This window comes from Heptranchias perlo, chromosome 3 (assembly GCF_035084215.1).
Source record: "Heptranchias perlo isolate sHepPer1 chromosome 3, sHepPer1.hap1, whole genome shotgun sequence".
Taxonomy (NCBI): Eukaryota; Metazoa; Chordata; class Chondrichthyes; order Hexanchiformes; family Hexanchidae; genus Heptranchias; species Heptranchias perlo.
Window position 1 is genome coordinate 71,240,110 of NC_090327.1, and position 25,094 is coordinate 71,265,203.

Genomic DNA, 25,094 nt, shown 5'->3' on the forward strand with positions numbered 1-25,094 from the left:
TGCTTCCATCTACACTGCTTACTATGCTACCTATCTTTGTGTAATCGGCAAACTTGGATACGTGGCTCTCTATCCCGTCATCTAAGTCATTAATAAAGAGTGAATAGTTGAGGCCCCAACACAGATCCCTGTGGGACATCACTAGTCACATCCTACCAATTTAAGTACCTACCCTTGTTCTCTGTCTCCTGCCACTCAGCCAATTTCCTAACCAGGTCAATAATTTGCCCTCAATTCCATGATCTTCAACTTTAGCCAACAGTCTCTAATGAGGGACCTTATCGAATGCCTTCTGGAAGTCCATATAAATAACATGACCACTACTTTAGTCACCTCTTGAAAAAGAAAATCAATCAGGCTCGTCAGGCATTACCTACCCTTTACAATCCATGCTGGCTCTCTCTAATCAACTGAAAATTTTCAAGGCGTTCGGTCACTCTATCCTTAATTATAGACTCTAGTAATTTCCCAACAACATAGAATCATAGAAGTTACAACATGGAAACAAGCCCTTCGGCCCAACATGTCCATGTCGCCCAGTTTATACCACTAAGCTAGTCCCAATTGCCTGCACTTGGCCCATATCCCTCTATACCCATCTTACCCATGTAACTGTCCAAATGCTTTTTAAAAGACAAAATTGTACCCGCCTCTACTACTGCCTCTGGCAGCTCGTTCCAGACACTCACCACCCTTTGAGTGAAAAAATTGCCCCTCTGGACCCTTTTGTATCTCTCCCCTCTCACCTTAAATCTATGCCCCCTCGTTATAGACTCCCCTACCTTTGGGAAAAGATTTTGACTATCTACCTTATCTATGCCCCTCATTATTTTATAGACTTCTATAAGATCACCCCTTAACCTCCTACTCTCCAGGGAAAAAAGTCCCAGTCTGTCTAACCTCTCCCCATAAGTCAAACCATCAAGTCCCGGTAGCATCCTAGTAAATCTTTTCTGCACTCTTTCTAGTTTAATAATATCCTTTCTATAATAGGGTGACCAGAACTGTACACAGTATTCCAAGTGTGGCCTCACCAATGCCCTGTACAACTTCAACAAGACATCCCAACTCCTGCATTCAATGTTCTGACCAATGAAACCAAGCATGCTGAATGCCTTCTTCACCACCCTATCCACCTGTGACTCCACTTTCAAGGAGCTATGAACCTGTACTCCTAGATCTCTTTGTTCTATAACTCTCCCCAACGCCCTACCATTAACGGATGTTAGGCTAACTGGTCTATAATTCCCTGGTTTCCTTTTATCACCTTTCTTTAGTATCTTCTGCTTCAATGTATTAGGATTAATAATTTCAGACCATGGGAGCTTTCCCAAGTTGTAGCTACCCAATGGGACTGGAAGTCCCTTCTATTGATAGAAAGCAAACTGTTTTTGTTACCAGTAGCCCAGAAGCATGAATATTCAGAGGAGCTGTCAAGAAAAAAAAAATCTATCAACTGAAACATCGCTGGAAACCAGCTGGCTAAATGGTAGCTCAGATGAGGACCATCTATATGGGTCATGAAGCCTGCAATGCCATTAAACTTCTGTTAACAGGCAGTATATTGAGCTCTCACCACATGCCATGTCCTACTGCCTCCTTTATCTCTACTGAGAGTAGCACCCTCTCACCAATAACTTGATACTACCCTCCATCGCCTTGTATCAGTGCGAGGCGTCTCTTACCGATGATGGGCCGTTCGTTGAGCTGCGTGAGGGGAGCAGCTGAGAGTCGGTCCCAGGACAGGGACAGGGACAGGGAGACAAACAGCAACACTGCCAGGCTGTGCGGCCGGAGAGCCGCCATCCTCACTGCACGGAATTACTCACAACTTCTGAGCTGTTTCCGCAAAGTCCCCGGAACACGCACTCAAGCGACTCACAGCGATAGACTGCTGCAGTCCCACGCCTGCGCGGCGACCTTGCAGATCAGATTGCGAGTTCCTTCCAACATAACCAGCGTAGCCGGGCTGTTGCCAAATACTCTACTCCCTCCCTCCCTTCCTTCCTGAGACGATGACTCACGGCACACTGTCCTACTCAAGGGGTATCCAAGCAGTTTGTATTTTTGGGTCACATGCATGCACACCATGAAGTCACGGGAGCCCAGATATAAGGGTGGGTTTTCTGGTTGGCTGTGCCCCATAAATGAACTTAGTCAGGGCATAACTGACGAAGTATGGCAAGCGATCACTTACGCTGAATTTCTGTCCACAGTTCACATAACACTAATTTCCGGGAAGATGCAGAAATCTCCCAACAGAAATAGAAGTGTAATTGCAATATGTTAACGCGTTAGTAGTGACATGATTTAGACAATATAATTTTGTGGCCTTCCCAGTTATTGCTACCCACACTAATTGAGATAACAGATGTTCCTGTGGTAATCATTTTCTTTATGCTGATGGAGAAGAGGAAAAATGGAAGTGTGCTAATGTTAAATTACACCAGACGAGGCTTGCATCCATTACCTCAACTTACATATAGGAAAGACGTACTTATCTGAGGAACAATGTGTGCATCCGCTAAGATTCACCAGTGAAGCTGTGACAGGGTTGTGCCATATGCTGTAAGTAGACCTGCAGCCAAACTCCTGGTCAAGCATTGCTCTGAAAGTGGTTCTCAGGGTCACTTCAGTACCTGAATTTTTATTCTTCAGGCTCATTCCTGACTGTCATGGGAACATCAGCAACACCAGTCAATCTGTAGTGCGTAAATGATGCATTACTTGCAAGACCTAATTATGAGCTTTGGTTCAGTAGTAGCAGCATTCTCACCTCTGAGTCAGCAGGTCAAGGGCTCAAGCCCCTCTCCAGAGACTTGAGCATATAATCTAGGCTGACACTTCTTTCGGATGAGACATTAAACCCATAGCACCATGTGAAGACGAGGCAGGGGAGTTCTTCCCCAGTGTCCTAACCAACAGAAAACAGTGAGTATGGATAAACGGATCATTTTCAGGTTGACAGGCTGTAACTAGTGGGGTGCCGCAAGGACCAACTGTGTGGGGCTTCAGCTATTTACAATCTGTATTAATGACTTAGATGAAGGGACTGAGTGTAATGTATCCAAGTTTGCTGACGATACTAAGCTAGGTGGGAAAGTAAACAGCGAGGAGAACACAAAGAGTCTGTAAAAGGATATAGACAGGTTAAGTGAGTAGACAAGTATAATGTGGGGAAATGTGAGGTTATTCACTTTGGTAGGAAGAATAGAAAAGCAGAATATTTTTTAAATGTGAGAAACTATTAAATGTTGGTGTTGAGAGAGATCTGGGTGTCCTTGTAAAAGAAACACACAAAGTTAGCATGCAGGTACAGCAAGCAATTAGGAAGGCAAATGGCATGTTGGCCTTTATTGCAAGGGGGTTGGGGTACAAGAGTAAGGAAGTCTTGCTACAATTATACAGGGCTTTGGTGAGACCACACCTGCGTACAGTTTTGGTCTCCTTATCTAAGGAAGGATATACTTGACTTGGAGGCAGTGCAACAAAGGTTCACTTGATTAATTCCTAGGATGAGAGGGTTGTTCTTTGAGGAGAGATTAAGTAGAATGGGCCTATACTCTCTGGAGTTTAGAAGAATGAGAGGTGATCTTATTGAAACATATAAGATTCTGAGGGGACTTGACAGGGACGATGCTGAGAGGTTGTTTCCCCTGGCTGGCAAGTCTAGAACTAGGGGGCATAGTCTCAGGATAAGGGGGCGGCCATTTAAGACTGAGATGAGGAGGAATTTCTTCACCCAGAGGGTTGTGAATCTTTGGGATTTTCTACCCCAGAGGGCTGATGATGCTAAGTCATTGAGTATATTCAAGGCTGAGATAGATAGATTTTGGACTCTAGGGGAATCAAGGGGAAAGTGGAGTTGAGGCCAAAGATCAGCCATGTTCTTATTGAATGGCGGAGCAGGTTCGAGGAGCCATATGGCCTATTCCTGCTCCTATTTCTTATGTCTTATGTTCTTAAGAGACAAAAGATAAGGGGTTGATCACGTTAATAGATATATTTTCCACAGACCACCTAATAATAGAAGTGGAGGATGAAATATGTAGACAAATCTATGAATTGTGTAAAAAAACTAATAATAATTATGGGAGATTTCAACTACCCCCAGATAAACTGGCAAGAAGAGGCAGGGAAAGGAGAAAAGGGAATGGCGTTTTTACAGTGTGTACATGACTCCTTTCTTATCCAGTATGTGAGAAGCCCAACAAGAGAGGAATCACTGCTGGATCTAGTAATGGGAAATGAACCAGAATAGATATAAGAAGTAAGCGTAGAGGAACATCTGGGCAATAGCGATCACAACATAATAAGGTTTAAAATAACGATTGAGAAAGACATAAGTAAGACAAAGACCAAAGTAATAGATTGGAAAAAAGCTAATTTTGATATGATGAGAATGGAATTAGGGAAGGTAAATTGGAAAAAATTTCGACAGAAGCAGAACAGAAGTGGATAATATTTAAAAGAGTAATCGAGAGTGTTCAGGAGAAATACATTCTTCTAAATTGCATGAACAAACTATCCAATAATGAAACACCTTGGATGAATAAAGAGATAAGGGTAAAATTGAAACTAAAGAAAAAGGCATACTATAAGTACATAGACAATAAAGGAGGATAACAAAAGAGAATACGAAGAGGTTAGAAAAGTAAAAAAAAATAGGAAATCAAAGAGGAACGACGAGATAAAGTTATCAAGGAATATAAAAAGAAACAGTAAAGTATTCTACAGACACATAAATAACAAAAGAAAAATCAGAATAGGGATAGGGCCACTAAGGGATGCACAAGATAAACTCACAGGTAACCACAACGAAATGGCAGAAATACTGAATAGTTATTTTGCCTCCATATTTACCAGGGAGACTAACAAGGTGGGCAGGACATTAGAAGAAGAGGTCGAAAGAGATATAAAGACATTTAAGATGGAAAGGGGGGAGATAATTGATAAACTAATCAAACTTAGGGAGGATAAGACCTCTAGCCCGGAAGGATTGCATCCATGACTATTAAAAGAAGTTAGGGAGGAGATAGCAGAGGCACTATTACATATATATAATAATTCACTAGAAAAGTGAATAGTGCCAGAGGACTGGTGGACAGCTAATGTTATGCCTATATTTAAAAAAGATAGAAAAAGTCCAGGGAACTGCAGACCAGTTGGCTTAATGTCAGTGGTAGGAAAGATAATGGAATCTTTACTCAAAGATGTAATCGAAAGACATCTAGAGAATGAACATATAATAAAGAATAGTCAGCACGGATTTCAGAAGGGGAAGTCATGCTTGACAAACTATATTGAATTCTTTGAAGAAGTAACAGAAAGAGTAGAAAGGGTAATGCAGTAGATGTAATATATTTGGATTTTCAAAAGGTCTTCGATAAGGCACTGCATTGTAGACGCATGGCTAAGGTCAGAGAATGTGGATTCAGGGGACAGGTAGCAGAATGGAAAGCAAGTTGGCTACAAAATAGAAAAGAGAATAGGGATTACGGGTAGCTACTCAGACTAATAAAAGGTGGGATGTGGTGTTCACAGGGATTGGTGCTGGGATCACTGTTGTTCACAATTTACATTAACGATTTGGATTCAGGAATCGGAAGTACAATTTTAAAATTTGCGGATGGCTCCAAATTGGGGGGGTGTAGCTAATACAAAGGAATAATGTGTCAAAATGCAGGAGGACATTAATAAACTTGTAGGTTGCCATGTAATTGGCAAATTAATTTCAATATAGATAAGTGTGAGGTGATGTATTTTAGTAGGAAGAATAAGGAGGCCACACACTGCTTGGATAATAAGAGCCTAAATGGGATAGAGGAGCAAAGGGATCTAGGGATACAGATACACAAATCACTAAAAGTAGCAACGCATATAAGGCCATAAAAAAGATAAATCAAGCACTAGGGTTCATTTCTAGAGAGATAGAATTGAAAAGCAAAGAAGTTATGCTAAACTTGTATAGAACCTTTTTTGCACACTTGGCGAGTATTATGCACAGTTCTGGTCTCCATAATATAGAGAGGATATAGAAGGGTGGATAGGGTGCAAAAAAGATTCACAAGGACGATACCTGAACTGACAGGATATTCTTATCAGGAAACTAATTTGGCAGAGGGATAGGCACCAGGATGTAGCAACAGAAAGGAGAAACAAGGTGCACAAAGGTTTGGGTGAGACAGATAGCACTAGAGTCAGAAATAGCACAGTATTAGGTCGGATCAGACTAAGAGAGAATACGAGATGGTCTAAGATAGGTTTAGAGTGCATGTGTATAAATGCATGAAGTGTGGTAAATAAGGTTGGTGAGCTGCAGGCACAAATAGCCACATGGGAATATGTTGTAGTGGTGATAACGAAGACATGGCTCAAAAAAAGGGCAGGATTGGGTACTAAATATTCCTGGATACAAGTTGTTCCTGAAAGATAGGGAAGGAAAAAAAAAGGAGGGGGTGGCAGTATTAAGGAGAATATTGCAGTGATGAAGAGAGAGGATGTCCTTGAGGAGTCAACGACAGAATCTATTTGGTTAGAGTTAAGAAAGAATAGAGGTACCATTACACTACTGGGTGCATTCTATAGGCCACCAACTAGTGGGAAGGATATAGAGGAGCAAATTTGAAGGGAAATCACAGAGAGGTGCAAGAACTATACAGTAGTGATAATGGGGACTTCAACTATCCTTATATAGACTAGGCTTGTAATAGTGTAAAGGGGAAAGAGGGGGAGGAATTTCTGAAGTGTGTTCAGGACAACTTTCTTGATCAATATGTTTCCAGCCCAACACGGAGGCATTGCTGGATCTGGTTCTGGGAAATGAGGTGGGTCAAGTGCAGCAAGTGTCAATGGGGGAACATTTAGAGAATAATGATCATAGTATCACAAGGTTTAGATTAGTTATGGAAAAGGACAATGAACAACCTAGGGTAAAAATACTTGATTGGAGGAGGGCCAATTTCAGTGGGTTAAGAACAGATCTGGCCCAGGTAAACCGGAATCAAAGATTGGCAGGCAAAACTGTAATCAAACAATGGGCGGCCTTTAAAGAGGAGATGGTTCGGGTACAGTCGAGGTACATTTCCACGTGGGAGAAAGGTAGGGCAACCAAAGCCAGAGCTCCCTGGATGACGAAAGAGTTAGAGAGTAAGATGAAGCAGAAAAAGGGGCTTATGATAGGTCAGGTTGATAACACAAATGAGAACCAGGCTGAATATGAAAAGTACAGGGGAGAAGTGAAAAAGAAAATAAGAGGGGCAAAGAAAGAGTATGAGAATAGACTGGCGGCTAACATAAAAGGGAATCCAAAAGTCTTCTATGGGCGTATAAATAGTAAACGGGCAGTAGGAGGAGGGGTGGAGCCGATTAAAGACCAAAAAGGAGACCTATGCATGGCTGAGGTACTAAATGAATACTTTGTATCTGTCTTTAGCAAGGAAGATGTTGCCAAAGTCACAGTAAAATAGGACGTAGTTGAGATGCTGGATGGGCTAAAAATTGATAAAGAGGAAGTACAAGAAAGGCTACCTGAACTTAAATTGGATAAGTCACTGGTCCAGATGGGATGCACCTTAGGTTGCAGAGGGAAGTAAGGGTGGAGGTGCTGGCTGTAATCTTCCAGTTCTCCTTAGCTATGGGGGTGGTGTCAGTGGACTGGAGATTTGCAAATGTTACACCCTTGTTCAAAAAAGGGTGTAAGGATAAACCCGGCAACTATAGGCCAGTCAGTTTAACCTCGGTGGTGGGGAAGCTTTTAGAAATGATAATCCGGGACAAAATTAATAGTCACCTGGACAAGTGTGGATTAATAAAGGAAAGCCAGCATGGATTTGTTAAAGGAAAATCATGTTTAACTAACTTGATTGAATTTTTTGATGAGGTAACATAGAGCGTTGATGAGGGCAATGCGGTTGATGTGTATATGGACTTTCAAAAGGTGTTTGATAAAGTGCCACATAATTGTCAGCAAAATTGAACCCCATGGAATAAAAGGGGCAGAGGCAGCATGGACACGAAATTGGCTAAGTGACAGGAAAGAGAGAGTAGTGGTGAATGGTTGTTTTTCAGACTGGAGGAAGGTATACAGTGGTGTTCCCCAGGGGTCGGTACTAGGACCACTGCTTTTTTTGATATATATTAATGACTTGGACTTGGATGTACAGGGCACAATTTCAAAATTTGCAGATGACACAAAACTTGGAAGTGTAAACAGTGAGGAGGATAGTGATATACCTCAAGAGGATATAAACAGGCTGATGGAATGGGCGGACATATGGCAGATGAAATTTAACACAGAGAAGTGCAAAGTGATTTTGGCAGGAAGAGAGGCAATATAAAAATATGGTACAACTCTAAAGCAATGATTCTCACTCCTGATCGCTAGCCAGCACCAGCACATAGAAACACACATGTATGGACAACGGCTGAGGATAGTATCAGTTTAGCTGTTTTTCCAGCCCCTAGGGTGCGATTGCCTGCTAAAACTCACTATCAAGATTCACAAATGAACAATGGGCAATTGGTTGAGGTACTAGAGGTAAACAGCAACTGTGGAGCCAAATCCCAGTGAGGCATCAACATCTTCAGTTCCTTCCTCCTCACCTACCCTGAAGAGAAAATTTATGAAGAGAAAAGTATATAAATAATTGGCCTCATGTTGCCATTTCAATTATTATAATGTGAAAAAGCATCAAGAAAGTTTCTGCCGCTGTCCTGAATTACATCCACCTTCTCTCCATCTCAGCACCATAGCTCCCTCTAGATGCAATTCCAAAGCTGGTCTTAGCCAAGGCTCAGTGGTAGCACTCTTGCCTCTAAGCTAGAAGGTCGTGGGTTCAAGCGTCTCTCCAGAAAGCATAAAATGTAGGCTGCCGACAGTGCAGTGCTGAGAGAGTGCTACACTGTTTGAGGTGCTGGCTTTCAGATGAGATGTTAAACCAAGGGCCCCATCTTCCCTCTCAAGTGGATGTAAAAGATCCCATGGCATTATTCAAAAAAGAGTAGGGGAGTTCTCCAGGTGTCCTAGCCAACATTTAATCTTCAACCAACACTATTAAAACAAATGACCTAGTCTAGACAAGTCAACGACAAGAACAATTAAGTTATACCATTAACCTCTGCTAATTACTGTAAGCTTCTATTCTATGGCTTGAAATATCCAACAATAGTGTGTCTAACCACCTCCCCTTGATATTCAATGGCATTACCATCGCCGAATCCCCCATCAACATCCTGAGGTCACCAATGACCAGAAACTTAACTGGACCAGCCACATAAATACTGTGGCTACAAGAGCAGGTCAGAGGTTGTGCATTCTGTGGCGAGTGACTCATCTCCTGACTCCCCAAAGCCTTTCCACCATCTACAAGGCACAAGTCAGGAGTGTGATGGAATACTCTCCACTTGCCTGGATGAGTGCAGCTCCAACAACACTCAAGAAGCTTGGCACCATCCGGACAAAGCAGTTTGCTTGATTGGCACCCCATCCACCACCCTAAACATTCACTCCCTTCACCACCAGCGCACCGTGGCTGCAGTGTGTACCATCTACAGGACACACTGCAGCAACTCGCCAAGGCTTCTTCGAGAGCATCTCCCAAACCCGCGACCTCTACCACTTAGAAGGACAAGGGCAGCAGGCACATGGCAACAACACCACCTGCACATTTCCCTCCAAGTCACACACCATCCCGACTTGGAAATATATTGCCGTTCCTTCATCGTCGCCGAGTCAAAATCCTGGAACTCCCTACCTAACAGCACTGTAGGAGAACTTTCACCACACTGACTGCAGCGGTTCAAGAAGGCGGCTTACCACCACCTTCTCAAGGGCAATTAGGGATGGGCAATAAATGCCTTGCCAGCAATGCCCACATCCCATGAACGAATAAAAATAACTGTATTCAGTTGATTGTTTTATTTTATTAGTTTTGTCTCATATAGAGTTTTTCTCTTCTTGGTGTAGTCATGTGATGAGCAGATGTACTGAATTAACCGTTAATGGGGAAACCAGTGATCAAGTACTTTTGTGGTTTTAGAGCTTGAATAGCAAGATTGAGAGAGCTCCATGTGTGTACCCCCAGAAAGAAAGAAGTTGACAGATAGACCTAGGTTAGATGGCCACTGTTACTTCCCAGATCGGTAATGTAGAATCTGTTTACATGTATTGAATAAAACTTATAAAAGGAACTTTGTATCATGGAGCATTTCATTGTAGAGTCTTGAACCTAAATTAGTTAAGACTAAGGACTAAAATGTAGAAAGGATCATATCCCTCAAATTTTAATTTTAATCATGAGCTGAAAATTTGAGACTTCCCAAGATGTGCTCTCTGAGTGGCATTCCCCACTAGGAGCATTAGATCATATGTCTAGTGGCCTGTCAATAACTCATACACTCTGGGAGCCATAGTTGTGTCTTCTTCACATGGCTCTTAAGAATGGAGGATCTAGAGCTTGAAGAGTACAACCAATAGAACCTAACTTGTTTTGTTCCTCAGCAAAAATCAAAGGCAAGATCTCTCTTTTGTACAAATGGAAATCTTATTTTTGTGCGAATGTAAATTTTAAAGAAAGTTAAAGTTCATCATGACCGCAGAAATTCAGAATTGTAGCATTGCTGGACATGGGGCAATTTTCTTTTATTAAATGGTCATACAAGACAAGAACATTCTGCATAAAATGGAACACTTAAGTGATCTGCTGCTTGCTTAATGTTTAGACATTGTAACTAAAACATCTAAGCAAGAAAAAGCTATATGTAATTTACATCTCAAAAATTACAGGGATATTTCATATGTACTAAAGGGCCCTCAACTCTCAAACAATGAAGCGTTGCCAGAAAGCTTTTAAGCTTTTAACTTCCATTTGGCAAATATCACCTCATTGGCTTTATCAACATTGTTGTCTGAGTTATTTTGCATGTGCAAATTAAAGTTACTTCTTCTGCAGTGAAAAGCACTTCCCCACACACTGTGGAGACCATAATACACCAAATAATCAGTTGCTATTAAGGGAATGCAAGGAATAGGAGGACTGCAATAAAGTGGTTATATTGGATTTAACTGACTGACTGGGACAAGTTAAGTTGAAGTAATTCTAATCAATTAAATAAATTTGCTCAAAGTTAGAAATGTTTCCAGTGTAAAAAGGTGAATAATTATAAATCAACGCCTTTGCTTCTTCTGTATTAGAAAAATGATGGGAGTTATTTCATGCTGAAAAACAAAATACAATTGTTTTTCAGGGAAAAATTTAGTTTGTTAATTTCCTAAATTTGCACTTAAAAACTGAACAAGCATATTTATTATAAAGCTCAATTAGAATACAAGGATATACACAAAAAATAAACCTTAAAAGCTGCAAATTATTTCTGTTGTCCATCATAACTTCATTAACAAAAAAAGTCAGCTAAATACCAGGAGACTAACAGCTTCAGGGGACCACGATGAAAGACGCCCTCGTAAGAACGGGATATGTCGATCGACAGTTCCGACGGGCCACAGCGAAAAATCGCATAGACCTCCTCAGAAGACAAACATGGGACACAACCAACAGAGTACCCTTCGTCGTCCAGTACTTCCCCGGAGCGGAGAAACTATGCTATGTTCTTCGCAGCCTTCAACATGTCATCGATGACGACGAACACCTCGCTAGGGCCATCCCCACGCCTCCACTACTCACCTTCAAACAGCCACCTAACCTCAAACAGACCATCGTTCGCAGCAAATTACCCAGCTTTCAGTAGAACAGCGTCCACGACACCACGCGGCAATCTCTGCAAGACATGCCAGATCATCGACACAGATACCACCATCACACGAGAGGACACCACCCACCAGGTACATGGTTCATACTCCTGTGACTCGGCCAACGTTGTCTACCTCATACGTTGCAGGAAAGGATGCCCCAGAGCATGGTACATTGGCGAGACCATGCAGACACTGCGACAACGGATGAATGGACACCGCACAACAATCGCCAGACAGGAAGGTTCCCTCCCAGTCGGGGAACACTTCAGCAGTCAAGGACATTCAGCCTCCGATCTTCGGGTAAGCGTTCTCCAAGGCGGCCTTCGAGACACACGACAACGCAAAATCATCGAGCAGAAATTGATAGCCAAGTTCCGCACCCATGAGGACGGCCTCAACCGGGATCTTGGGTTCATGTCACGCTACATGTAACCCCACCTGACGTAGAGTCATCCAGACTCAAGTCGTAGCTGGCTTGTTCTCCATACACAGATGCCGGACCTGCTGCGATTTCTAGCAAAAAAAAGTTATCTGTTTTTAATACAAAATACATCTGCTACATTTGACCCCTGGTGACCCCACCTCAGTATTCTTGGATGTAAGGTTTCCCTGACTAACCTGTTTGAACACTCCTTTGATTGCTGTGATTATCTGTCTGCCGAGGTGTGATAAAGGGCAGTTAGAAAGATTATCTGTAATCACCAGGCATTGTTCTCTGACTATATATGCTGTGCCTTTATGCAACTCCTCCTCACTTCACCTGATGAAGGAGCAAAGCTCCGAAAGCTTGCGATTTCAAATAAAGCTGTTGGACTATAACCTGGTGTTGTGCGACTCCTTACATTAGCTTCAGGGGAGTTTGGGATTTTCCCTGTTGTCTTCCACTCATAAGGAGTTCTCAGCGTGCCACTGAACTGCATAAATAGGGTATCTGAAAACTACATTCAAAGAACAAATAAGCAGATCAAGCAGGACTATAACTTCCATCAGTTCTTCTGCTATCAGATTACAATTAGTGTGTACACTACAAGACGTGGCTAAAACCCATATTGAAAGTCTCCACAGTGAAACATTATCACAAGCCTTAACTTGAAAGCACACCTAAATATAACAGCAAAAAAAAACGCATTAAGGTTGTTCAGAGATGCCAAGGTTTTTAATTATAAAAAATATGTAGGGATTATAGGGCATTATCCCATTTCAGACTCACCTTTAGTGGTCACTGAAATACATCAGATCCATTTGGAACAGTCAATTTCATAGGAGTACAAAAATGTGTGGAGTGGATGATGATGGGGTTATTGATGCTCCAAACATACACTACATATACATAACATATGTATGGATTAATATTCACGTTTTTACACTATGAAAGAGTGCAAAAAGATAACAATTATGGATGGGTTAACACTTATAAAGCAGTTCATCTTAACAGCAGCAAACTGCAATCTACAAAGTTCCATTCCTTGCTCATTTCAATGAGGAATGGAAATTTTCAAGGCTTGAGTTTTGTTATGTAAGCTCTCGGGATCTAAACTGTAAAAATTCAATTTGGGTGCCCTCAATGGCTCAATGTTTACCCAGTAAATATCTAAGCTGTACACACCAGGAAGGCTCATTTTCAGTCCCTGGTCTGTGCTGAGTTACCTGATCTCAGCCAGTGTGGCAGTAGGAGCACTACAATTAGACTCAACGTGCCTTGGCTAAGGAGGTGAGAAAACAGCAAGGGTCCCTACTTCTGATAGCCATCCAGTGACCCCTGCTGGAAGTGTGTGTGTGTGTGTGTGTGTGTGTGTGTGTGGCCTTTGGGTGAGAACAGGATCTAGCTTAGCTGTGATGCTGACATTCACTGTGAAGGCTCAGATAGAACGAACTTCAATATTTATTGTGCTTTATTATATCCCAAGTGCTTTACATATAATAAATTACTTAGCTAAAGCATAGCAGTCAATTATTGCCAAAATCCTATAAATTGCAAGTGTAAATATTGTCCAATTGTATAAGGCACCCCAGGGTGTCTGATGCCCTTGGAACTGTAATACCATGAGGAGTCCATTTCTTCAGAAGAGAAGGAGACTGGAAAAATTAGTAAGAAAAAACAATTTTGGAATAAAATGTAATTAGAAAGCCTTGTAAGCAGCAGTGTGGTCACAATGCAATAATGCCATCAGCACACTCACTGTAGCCATAATGAGGGGAAGCATCTGGTAAAATGAATCTCTTTTGGAACTAAATGTGTAGCTTTATAACTAATAGTCTACAGCTGGAGAGTAATGTTTATTTCTCTCAGCCTGCTCTAATCGCTTGCCCACGTCTCCTCTGCTTAATTGTTACAGAGGACACCACCTGGCAGCTTCATTGAATCAGAGATTACAGTGGAATCTTTACACTGGAATGCCAATTAATAATGCAAAGTAAAATATCACAACTGATTCAGCTTTCTCAATATAGAGGATTAAATAAGGATATAAAAATAAAAACAAGACTGAAATTATATATTATACATAGTGCATTTAATTCTAAAAGATTGTTTTCAGATCAGCACTAGTTATTTTCATTTACCTTCCATGGTGGATACAAATTCCACCTATTGGTTGTCCATATTAGTACTCAGAATTCTGTAGAAGTTGCTCAATTTTTCATTATTTGTAAAATTCTAAAATTAGTCACAAAATAATTCTAACTAGAAATATTGCAACAAATTATCACAACTTTCTGTAGCAGTATCTGTATTGTGCAAACTATAAAGTGTCTTTTTGTATAAGAAATGGAAGTTGTATATTTGCATGATACTGTTTGCTCAATGTATAAAAATGAACTATATTTTGATTTAATGTTGAGAATCATTAAGTAACCTTGGTCACCCACTATAGGAAAAGAATTGCTCAGGTTGCTGAACCGTAATGCCTCCTAATTTCAAACAAATGAATTTGAAATAATCTTGCCTATGTATAGGGCTGTGCATTTTTCAGAATATATTTTTTGCACTGTGAATCTCAGTGAAGCTGGGACGATCATGATGATTTTCATTGAAATGCTTCAATTGGAGCTTTCTATGCAAATGATTGGGTCCTGCCGACCTCACTGAGCTTCAGGAACTTTGCGCAAAAATGCACTCTTTAAAAAAAATGTACAGCCCTACAAATTAACTGAAAAAATTACTACAACTAATTGAAGCGGTCTTTCTTTCCATAAGATTTATTCCTTCCTTTCACTCCTACTTCTCTTTTTGACTTACTTCTCTTAGAATTACAGATAACAAGCAGAGTGAGGTCTAAGCACAGCAGTGTCCCCAAGGAGTAGCAAAGAGAACGCTATTTAGGGATCAGTAGGAAAGGTTTCGAGTTATTAGTACAAGTTGCCCCAAAGCAATTTTCCCACTCAAACCCTCCCAACCTAAAATATAGCAACTGTCCTGATTTGCTTGGATTGCCAATCAGTTCTGGTTGCATTAGGTCTATAGCTACAACTTATATGAAACATTAGCTGTTTGACATAATTTTATCATAAATGAGCTATGGTCCAAAGTTTCAGATTTGCTGAGTGCGGTAGCTTGACAAAAATGCAACCATCAAATGACCAGTTGAATATATGCACATCTATTTCCACCCATTAGGAAGTAAGTTTTTGTAGGCATGATAATATGAAGCTGTTACTTTACCAGCAATACATTGAGTAGAAATGTACGGTGATCTTGGAATTTGAACATAATTGTCATACAGTAATCGAGAGAACTCAGCTACTGCTGAGATACAGTGATACACTTCAATTAGATTTGTGTCTATTATGGTTTAAACTCTGTCAGTTAATGACCTCTACCTAAGTACCTAATGGCCCAGAAATTGTTCGGAGTGGTGAACCAACAGTACTCAATGCTCCATAGATTTATACTAACCCACTAACTTACTGGGTCTTTACTGGGTGCACTTCCTCTAATAGGAAGTGGAGAAGAGCCCAGTGTTTTCTCCAGCGAAGCTAGGACCCAAGGGAGAAGCAAGAGGATCAATTTTTCTCCTCGACCAATCAGATTGCAGCATTTTTGACCAGCTGTGAACATGTTCTTCAAGCTTGAACGTAAAATCCAGGAAGTGAAAGATACATTAAAAACATTTGAAAAAAGAGTTATAGACAGCGAAAAAAGAGAGGGTAAGAAATAATCGAATTAAATAAGAGTCAGGAGGGAAAAGTAAAAAAACATTTTTTTTTAAATGACCAAAAACTATTAAAATGAGTAGTGAGACTCCACATTTTTAAAAGTTAATTTTTAGTTGTTAAAGCAGTCATTAAAACTTACAACACTGTTAAAAATACCAGGTCTAAACTAAGTTTTAAGTGTACCTGTTTTGTGGCGATATTAGTTACTTTCCAGCTGGGCAGATGAGCAAGTTGGCGTTAGTCCATTGTTTCCACTGATTCCAGCAGGCAATATCCCTTTAATTCGAAGCTGTCATATCACCATCGAACCAGGAGGAGCAAGTTCCAGATTTCCGCGTTTCACTGCGTACGTGCGAGCACCAGAACTTGCTCCTCGATTTCGCTATTAACAATGGTGAGCGCCATTCTTTTTTAAGCAATTTCTGGGCCAGCGTGATTCCCATTGCTTAATCTTGCAGTGGCTTTAGCTTTGTTAACTTAAATATTGTATATACATAGTAGTAATAGTTAACATATCTTTGTGTCTGACATGATCCTTGATGACTCTGGCTAGAAGAAGCTAGTCCATTCCACTTAAGTTTGTACTGTAGGTTTGTGGTGATTGGCTTGATGCATAACATTAAAATACTTTCAACTGAGTATGTAAAATGGTTCAGAAGTAAGCTAAATTGGGCATTTTATAAACCTTAGATGTGTTGGGTAGAAATCCAGCTCTGTTTCTATTGTTAAGAAAAAGGGCAAAAATTGGTTTAATAATGTTTAACATGTATAAGCAGAATATTGGAAATTCAGATAATATATTCCTTACATACTTAAAACAGCTTCACCTGGTGTGGATGTAGCCTAGAAACCGGCTGCCACCGAAAGAGTGAGTTTTAGTAATCTTTAAAAAAATTCACGTGGAGCCAGAAGGAGTAGGGGTGCTCCTCCCAGCCCCACAGTACTCCTGACGGCCGCAATTAGACTAAAGCAAAGTGGAGCTTAAATGTTATTTAATAAGTGCAGTACAACAATAAAGAGAAATGTTTGAGCAAGAGCTCTACTTGCCAAAAAAAAAAGCCGTGGGCGACAAAAGAGGAAAGGGATAACAAAACTAAAAGAAAAGGCCTACGAAAATGCAAAAAACAGCACAGATCATGGCAGCTGGGAGAGCTACAACGAACAGCAAAAGGAAGTGTGAAAATAAACTTGCAAGGGATATCAAAATCAACACAAAAAATGTTTACAATTATAATAGAAAAAAGCAGATGGTGAAAAGCAACGTGGGTCCCTTAAAAACTGATAATGTTGATATTGTAAATGAAAATAAGGTAATGGTGGACATGTTAAATAATTACTTTGCGTCAGTACTTATAGTAAAGAGGATAGCATGTCGGACACCCCAAGGAAACTAATATTGAATCAGGGACGGGGACTTACCATAATTAACGTAAACAAATTAACAGTAATGAAGAAAATAATGGCACTAAAGAGTGACAAATCCCCAGGACCAAATGGTTTTCATCCCAGGATTTTAAGGGCAGTAGGTGAGAAAATTGCAGATGTCCTAACTATAATCTTCCAAAGTTCTCTCGATTCCTTTAGATTGGAAAATTGCACATGTCACTCCGCTGTTTAAGAAAGGTGAGAGAGAGAAACCAACGAATTATAGACCAGTTAGCCTAACATCTGTTGTCAGGAAATTACTAGAGTCTATAATTTAGGATAGAGTGACTGAACACCTTGAAAATTTTCAGCTGATCAGAGAGAGCCAGCATGGATTTGTAAAGGGTAGGTCATGACAGATGAATCTGATTGAATTTTTTGAAGAGGTGACTAAAGTAATGGACAGGGGAATGTCTATGGATGATATTTATATGGACTTCCAGATGGCATTTGGTAAAATCCGTCATAAGAGACTGTTAGCTAAAGTTGAAGCTCATGGAATTGAGGGCAAATTATTGATCTGGTTAGGAAATTGGCAGGAGACAGAGAATAGAGATAATGGGCAGGTACTCAAATTGGTAGAATGTGACCAGTGGTGTTCCACAGGGATCTGTGTTGGGGCCTCAACTATCCACTGTATTTATTAACAATTTAGATGGCGGGATAGAGAGCTACATATCCAAGTTTGCCGATTACACAAAGATAGGCAGCATAGTAAGCAGTGTAGATGGTAGCATAAAATTACAAAGAGATATGGGCAAAACTGTGGCAAATGGATTTCAATGTAGGCAAGTGTGAGGTCATCCACTTTGGACCTAAAAAGGACAGATCAGAGTACTTTCTAAGTGGTGAAATGCTCAAAACAGTGAAGGTCCAAAGAGACTTAGGGGGTCCATGTACATAGATCATTAAAATGTCATGGACAGGTACAGAAAATAAACAAAAAAGCTAATGGAGTGCTGGCCTTTATGCCTAGAGGACCAGAATACAAGGGGGTAGAAATCATGCTACAGCTATACAAAGCCCTGGTTAGACCACACCTGGAGTACTGTGTTCTGTTCTAGGTACCGGGCCTCAGGAAGGATATATTGGCCTTGGAGGGAGTGCAGCATAGATTTACTCGAATGATACCTGGACTCCAAGGGTCAAATTACGAGGAGAGATTACACAAACTAGGGTTGTATTCCCTGGAATTTAGAAGGTTAAGGGGTGATTTGATCGAAATTTTACAAGATATTAAAGGGAACTGATAGGGTAGATAGAGGGAAACTATTTCTGTCAGTTGGGAGTCTCGGACTAGGGGACATAGCTGAAAAATGAGAGCCAGGACTTTCAGGAGTGAAGTTAGGAAACACTTCTACACGCAAAGAGTAGTAGAAGTCTGGAACTCTCTTCCACAAACGGCAGTTGATGCTAGCTCAATTGTTAATTTTAAATCTGAGATTGATAGATTTTTCTTAACCAAAAGGTATTAAGAGGTATGGAGCTAAGGGGTATATGGAGTTAGGTCACAGAGCAGCCATGATCTCGTTGAATGGCGGAACAGGCTAGAGGGGCTAAATGGCTTACTTCTGTTCCTATCTTCCTGTTATTTAAGCGAGGACAAGAAAAAGATAATGACTCACTTGAAGCTTCCCCAAAACTAGGTTGAGCGTCCCCCAGAGTGACACTTAAAACTACCGTAGTGCTTGTGATGATTTACACCGTTGATTAACAGTGCATATCCATATGTATATCTCAATGCTTAACCTTGTGATAATATTAATGTTACCATAGCTGTTGTTAAATAAAGTCGTTTTAGTCAATGTATCTCAGAAATTAATTACACCTCTCTCATTATTGTACTGCAGCTCTATTATAATTTAATTGACTTGGGTAACTGACATAATTTGGAGTTGGTTATGTGGGACAGTTCAAAGGTGAGGTAATTAACATAGCTTAACCCTATAAACCTTAGACATGAATGATAGATCCCAATCCAGCATTGCAGAATGTATGTGTTAGGAAAAGGGGAAAAGATTTATTGGGCTGGATTTTGCCGTGAAAATAACAGTGAGACTAATAGTGCTAAGTCTTATTCATGTGCAAATCAGACAGTAACTTTCAGCGACCTCACATGCGCAGTTAAACGCGGAAATCCGGAATTTGCTGGTTGAGATGCGATGCTCCTCCAAAAGCTGCGCGTAAACAGCATCTCACTGTCTGGCTCTCCGTGGCGTGAAGTTCCTGCACTTACCTGATAGATATGGACCAAACACGGCAAAAAAAATTACGACTTATCTATTCCAGTGTACTTACCTTTCAATGGCATGGTAAGTCTTAATTATTGCCAAACAACCTCTCTGGCACTGAACATCAAATTTTGCAAGTGTGGAGTCACCTTCCTTCAGATATTAATTATTATTGGACATCAATGTTCCCTCTAATTGTTTTTTCGGCCATGCGCGGAATTAATTTGGGTTTGTGCACCAATACAAAGGCTGTGTGCGTCACCATAAAAAAAACACATCTTTTTAGAACAGATTATTCAGGGTATATAACAAATAGAACAAATGTACAAAATAATGGATAATTCTAACAATATAATGTTATATTGGCTGATAAATTTATATAATTGATGAAATGGGTTTCTTAGGTTGCACTAGGATTGAGCAGGCCAGTCTCGTTATATTTTATTAAAAATTATCTGATGGGAACAATTCCAATCAGCTTTTTGTTGAATCAGCTTAATGACTCTGATTTAAACAGAAATAAATCGTGTGCAATCAGAATTTTTAAATTGAGTCAGAAATACAATAGTTATCAAATCAGTCAGTGTGAATTTGGGGATAGGGCACAGTTTAATTAAAGCTCTCCCCGTTCTCCCCCCACACCCCCTTTCATTGAATCCTCAGCAGGGTTTAAAAAATTATTGCATTACAATTGTACATCTTGCAGGTCTCATTAGTTTTGGCTACCTCTATGTAAGGCAGGGAGCAGTTTGGTCATGGGCGCCTGGTCTGTGGTTGGGTGGGGGTGCCTGGTCTGTGGTTGGGTGGGGGTGCCTGGTCTGTGGTTGGGTGGATAGGTCCGGTCTGTGATTGGCCACTGACAAACGCATTGGTTTTGCCAATTGGTTTACATTTTACTTCCTGGTCTAGTTTCCACGCAGCCAATCAGTTGCTCACTGACTACATTTTCTAGTAACACAGTAAACAACGCGGTGGCTGGGGCCGGAGCCAAGGGATTGGACACTCCCGAGCACCAGAGGCAGAGCAGCCCGCCTAGGGCTGGAGCACTGGAGACGGGCCTGGGGTCCGGGCACTGGTCAGCGTGGGAGAGGGGCTTGGGGACTGGTCAGTGTAGGGGAGGGCCAGAGAGCACTGGTTTGGTGTGCGGACAGAATGATTAAGTGCACGGCACACAACAAACTGCTGCACGGCCGCGCACGCGCGCAGCTTAGAGGGAATGGTGTTGGACATTTTTTTTAAAAGCGAAATTATTTTTTTTTCTTACTTTTTCTTTGTCTCCTTTAACTCTGTCTCTTAAATCAATCCTTCTTTTGCTCTCTTTGTTTTGCTTACTGTACCTGATTTGACATTGAATTCACTATTCTAAATTACACTTTCTGGTTCAGAGGCTGCTCATTAACGATACTTCAATCTGGTTGGTTAAGGAGCTATACAGCTGCTTGCCCTGTTCCCACAGGTCCCAGATGCTCTGTAGAGGGTGCCACGCTTTTTGGATCTCTAATTTACAGGAACTTGCTCTGCAAAGGCTCATAGAAAGTCGACTGGCAAGTGCAAATCTAACAAACAGCGCCGCTCACAGCAAAATCCAGCCCATTATTACTCTTTGATTATTATTAAATATTGGGATTTTGGATACAATCATTCTTACATATATGGAGTTTAACATTCATCTGTCTTACAATCACAAAAAAATTAAAATGGAATGTGGAAAAGAAATCTTTACACAGGTGGTCAAAATGTAGAATTCTCTGGCACAAACTGTTGTTGAAGAAGTCTTAAAATCTTTTTAAAAAAAAGATAATTGCTTAAAAAGAGGAATATTAAAGGAAATGGGATAAAAGCAGGAAAGTGGGATTATATAGGTGGCTCATGTGGACAAAAACACCGGTGCAGACTTGATGGGCCAACTGGGCTATTTCTGAACAGTAACGTTCTATGATGCTTACACCTGTGGGCCTGGATTTAATTCCATCCCAGGGTGATGAAAGAAAGTCTTCTCTCTCACCAAACTATTCTAAATGATATCATTGTAGTGAGTCTCAAATCAATTCCCAGTGGAAATGCTCTTCTGAAGTTGTGGTTGAGTCACATTGTTGAAATAAAAGGAATTCTATCTGTACCTAATTTGTTCTTTTCCTCAACTGTGAGTCCTGGGGCTCGAATTTAGCAGGCCTGCGGGTTCCCAGCGGGTGGTCCTCCGGGAGCGTCGAAAACGCGAACGGCGAAATTAGTGGGTTGCCCACGCGATCGTAGCAGGCAATCCACTAATAGGATCCAATTACCTGCTCCTCCGGGGTCCACGGCGCTGGCCTGCGCGTCGGTCGGGCTGCGCATGCGCAGTACGATCTGTCAGCTGGAGGCTCTCTAGTTAAAGGGGCAGTCCTCCACTGACAGATGCTGCAACCAATGGGACAAATTGCAGCATGGAGCAGCCCAGGGGGAAGGCTGCTCCCAGTTTAATGATGCCTCACCCCAGGTATCATCAGATGGGGTGAGGAGGAGGGGGAGGACACAGATCTTCCCCCCGGCGGGCGGGAGGAAGCGGCCTGCCTCTGCCACCAAGAAGGCCTGGCTCGAGGTGGCAGAGGGGGTCACCTGCGCCACCAACATATGGCCCACCTGCATACAGTGCAGGAGGCGCTGCAATGACCGCAGTAGGTCAGCCACAGTGAGAACACGAAGTCTTTCCCCTACACTCCGTCTGCCACAACACTGCCCCCACCCCAAATCTCCTTCGGCACCGCCAACACTATTCTGTCACATCACCCTTCATGCCCACTCACACCCCATCCTCATCTTACCTCCACCTACTCACCTCGCCAGTACTCATCCTGCCACTAACACGCGACCCAATCCTCATACAATCTCATGGCTCCATCCCATACTCACCCTCTCGTGCATCTCCCTCACGGCCAGCCTCACTCAACCTGCCACCACCTGTGCTGCAGCCACAGGGCATGCATCACATATGTGCAGTAGGCAGGGTAAGGCAAACGTCTCGTCAGCATGAAGGGGGTGCACAAGGGTGTCTGAGGGTTTGTCATGGGTGTTACCCATATTGAATTTCAGAGCCACAAACAGCACACATTATATTGACACCACCACTGCCATGTCTCCGCGAATCCTGTCCATTGTGTCCAATAATGCCCGCTCCTGGGTATCACTATGAGGACCCACCACTGATGCCACCCATCGTGTTACTGCAGAGTAGGTGCAGGTGTATTTGCAGGGCTCGTCCGCGCAGACGACTGAGAGACATCGGCGGTGTAGCCGGCTGCACCCTGGAAGGATGCGGAGGAGAAGGTGTGGAGGACAGTGGTGACTTTGCCAGCGACAGGTAAGCAGTTGGTGCTGGGGCCAGCCAGGAGCAGCTCGGCATGAAAGAGGCTGCAGATCTCCACGACTACATGTCGAGCGAATCTGCGCCTCCCTGTGCACTGCTGCTCGGAGAGGTCCGGGGAGCTGCGCCTCGGTCTGTGGACCCTGTGGCGAGGGTAGTGCCCTCTGCGACGCGTCTCTCTCTGCGGTAGCCCTCCCTCCTGCTGTGCAGGTGGGCGTGCAACCACACCGTGTTGGGGGGATCCACGTCTCTGCGGCGGACGGCGTGGACTGCGAGGCTGCTGGTGCTGGTCATGCTCTTCGTCCTCCGAGGGTGTCCACACACCACCCAACTGGCAGGTGTTGGTCTGAGGGGTTGTGCAGGGTAGGTGTGTGAGTCCTCGGACTGGGGCTGCGGTTTCGTGTCGGTCTGTCCTCTGGCTTGGCCGGGGGGTGGTGGGGGGCAGGGGTTGCCCTATGTGACGCGGTGGCCTCCTGCGTGGGTGAGGGCTCTCCCCCGTGGAGCGCACCTTGGCACCTGCCACAGGCTGCTGGCTGCAACACGCCTGGTTTGAAGGGTCCTGTTTCCCCCAGTGTGGGAAACTGACTGCCTTGAACGTAAAATCCCACACTTCCTCTTTTGACAGCTGCTTCAGCTCATTAACTGACCACAACGAGCAAGTTAAGTGCTCTCAAGTGGAACCCCGCTGGCTTTAATTGCCTGCGGGATTCCCACCAGCGGGGCTTTCGCACGCAGCCCCGCACGTCAGCGCGGTACCCGGAAGTGGCCGGGATTTCGTCCGAATCCGGTCACGTGATCGGAGATCGGGATTTTCGGGGCCCCCCCGCTGGAAACCCGCAGGTAACCCGACCCTAAAATCGAGCCCCTGGTGTTGACACCGAGTGCCAACTAGAAAATGTATTCAGTTCCCCTGCGTTAACTACCCCTCACCTTGATCATATTTATTTGATGCTTTGCACTTTTAAAAAGATGTTTTTCCTCGTGTTCATGGTCAACTTGCAAGCCGCTTTAAATGGCGACAATTCAACTTCATAGTAGGTACAGCACAGGAAGAGGCCATTCGGCCCATCGTGCACGTGCCAGCTCTTTGAAAGAGCTATCCAATTAGTCCCATTTCCCTGCTCGTTCCCCATAGCCCTGTCAATTTTTCCCTTCAAGTATTTATCCAATTCCCTTTTGAAAATTACTATTGATTCTGCTTCCACCACCCTTTCAGCCAGTGCATTCCAGATCATTACAACTCACTGCGTAAAAAAAATGTTCCCTCATGTCGCCTCTGGCTCTTTTTCTGATCACCTTAAATCTGTACCTCTGGTTACCGACCCTTCTGCCACTGGAAACAGTTTCTCTTTATTCACTCAATCAAAACTGTTCATGATTTTGAACACCTCAATCAAATTTCCCCTTAACCCTTAACCTGTTCTAGGGAGAACAACCCCAGCTTCTCCAATCTCTCCACATAACTGAAGTCCCTCATCCTTGGTATCATTCTAGTAAATCTCTTCTGCACCCTCTCTAAGGCCTTGACATCCTTCCTAAAGTGTGGTGCCCAGAATTGAACACAATACTCCAGCTGAGGCCAACTTGTCCTGCTACCTTCAAAGATTTTTCTATGTGCAGCCCCAAGTGTCTCTGTTCCTGCATCCTCTTTAAAATTGTACCATTTAGTTTATATTGCCTCGCCTCACTTTTCCTACCAAAATGTAACACCTCATACTTCTCTGTATTAAATTTTAATCTGCCATGTGTCTGCCCATTTCACCAGTCTGTCACTATCCTCCACATTGTTTACTACATTTTCGAGTTTCATGTCATCTGCAGATTTTGAAATTATACCCTCTATACCCAAGTCCAGGTCATTAATATTGTATCAAAAACAGCAGTGGTCCTAATACTGACCCCTGGGAAACACTACTGTATACTTCCCTCCAGTCTGAAAAACAACCGTTCACCACTACTCTCTGCTTTCTGTCCCCCAGCCAATTTTGTATCCACATTGCCAATGACCCTTTAATCCCATGGGATTTAATTTTGTTAACAAGTCTATTATGTGGTACTTTATCAAATACCTTTTGAAAGTCCATATACACAACATCAACCCTCTCAGTTACTTCCTCAAAGAACTCAATCAAGCTAGCCAAACACGATTTTCCTCTAACAAATCAGTGCTGATTTTCATTTATTAGCCCAT

General features: G+C 42.4%; 1 protein-coding gene and 1 pseudogene across 1 annotated transcript in view; both read right to left on the bottom strand.

Moving 5' to 3' along the window:
- ggh (gamma-glutamyl hydrolase (conjugase, folylpolygammaglutamyl hydrolase)) overlaps positions 1–1,940 on the bottom strand; it is a 44,881-nt gene extending 42,941 nt beyond the window's left edge. Inside the window, exon 1 of the mRNA XM_067980169.1 lies at positions 1,686–1,940. Coding sequence (XP_067836270.1) covers positions 1,686–1,806 — 121 coding nt within the window. The 5' untranslated portion in view covers positions 1,807–1,940. The remainder of the gene's footprint in view (positions 1–1,685) is intronic.
- Positions 1,941–10,638: 8,698 nt separating this feature from the next.
- LOC137308311 (gamma-glutamyl hydrolase-like) overlaps positions 10,639–25,094 on the bottom strand; it is a 28,962-nt pseudogene continuing 14,506 nt past the window's right edge.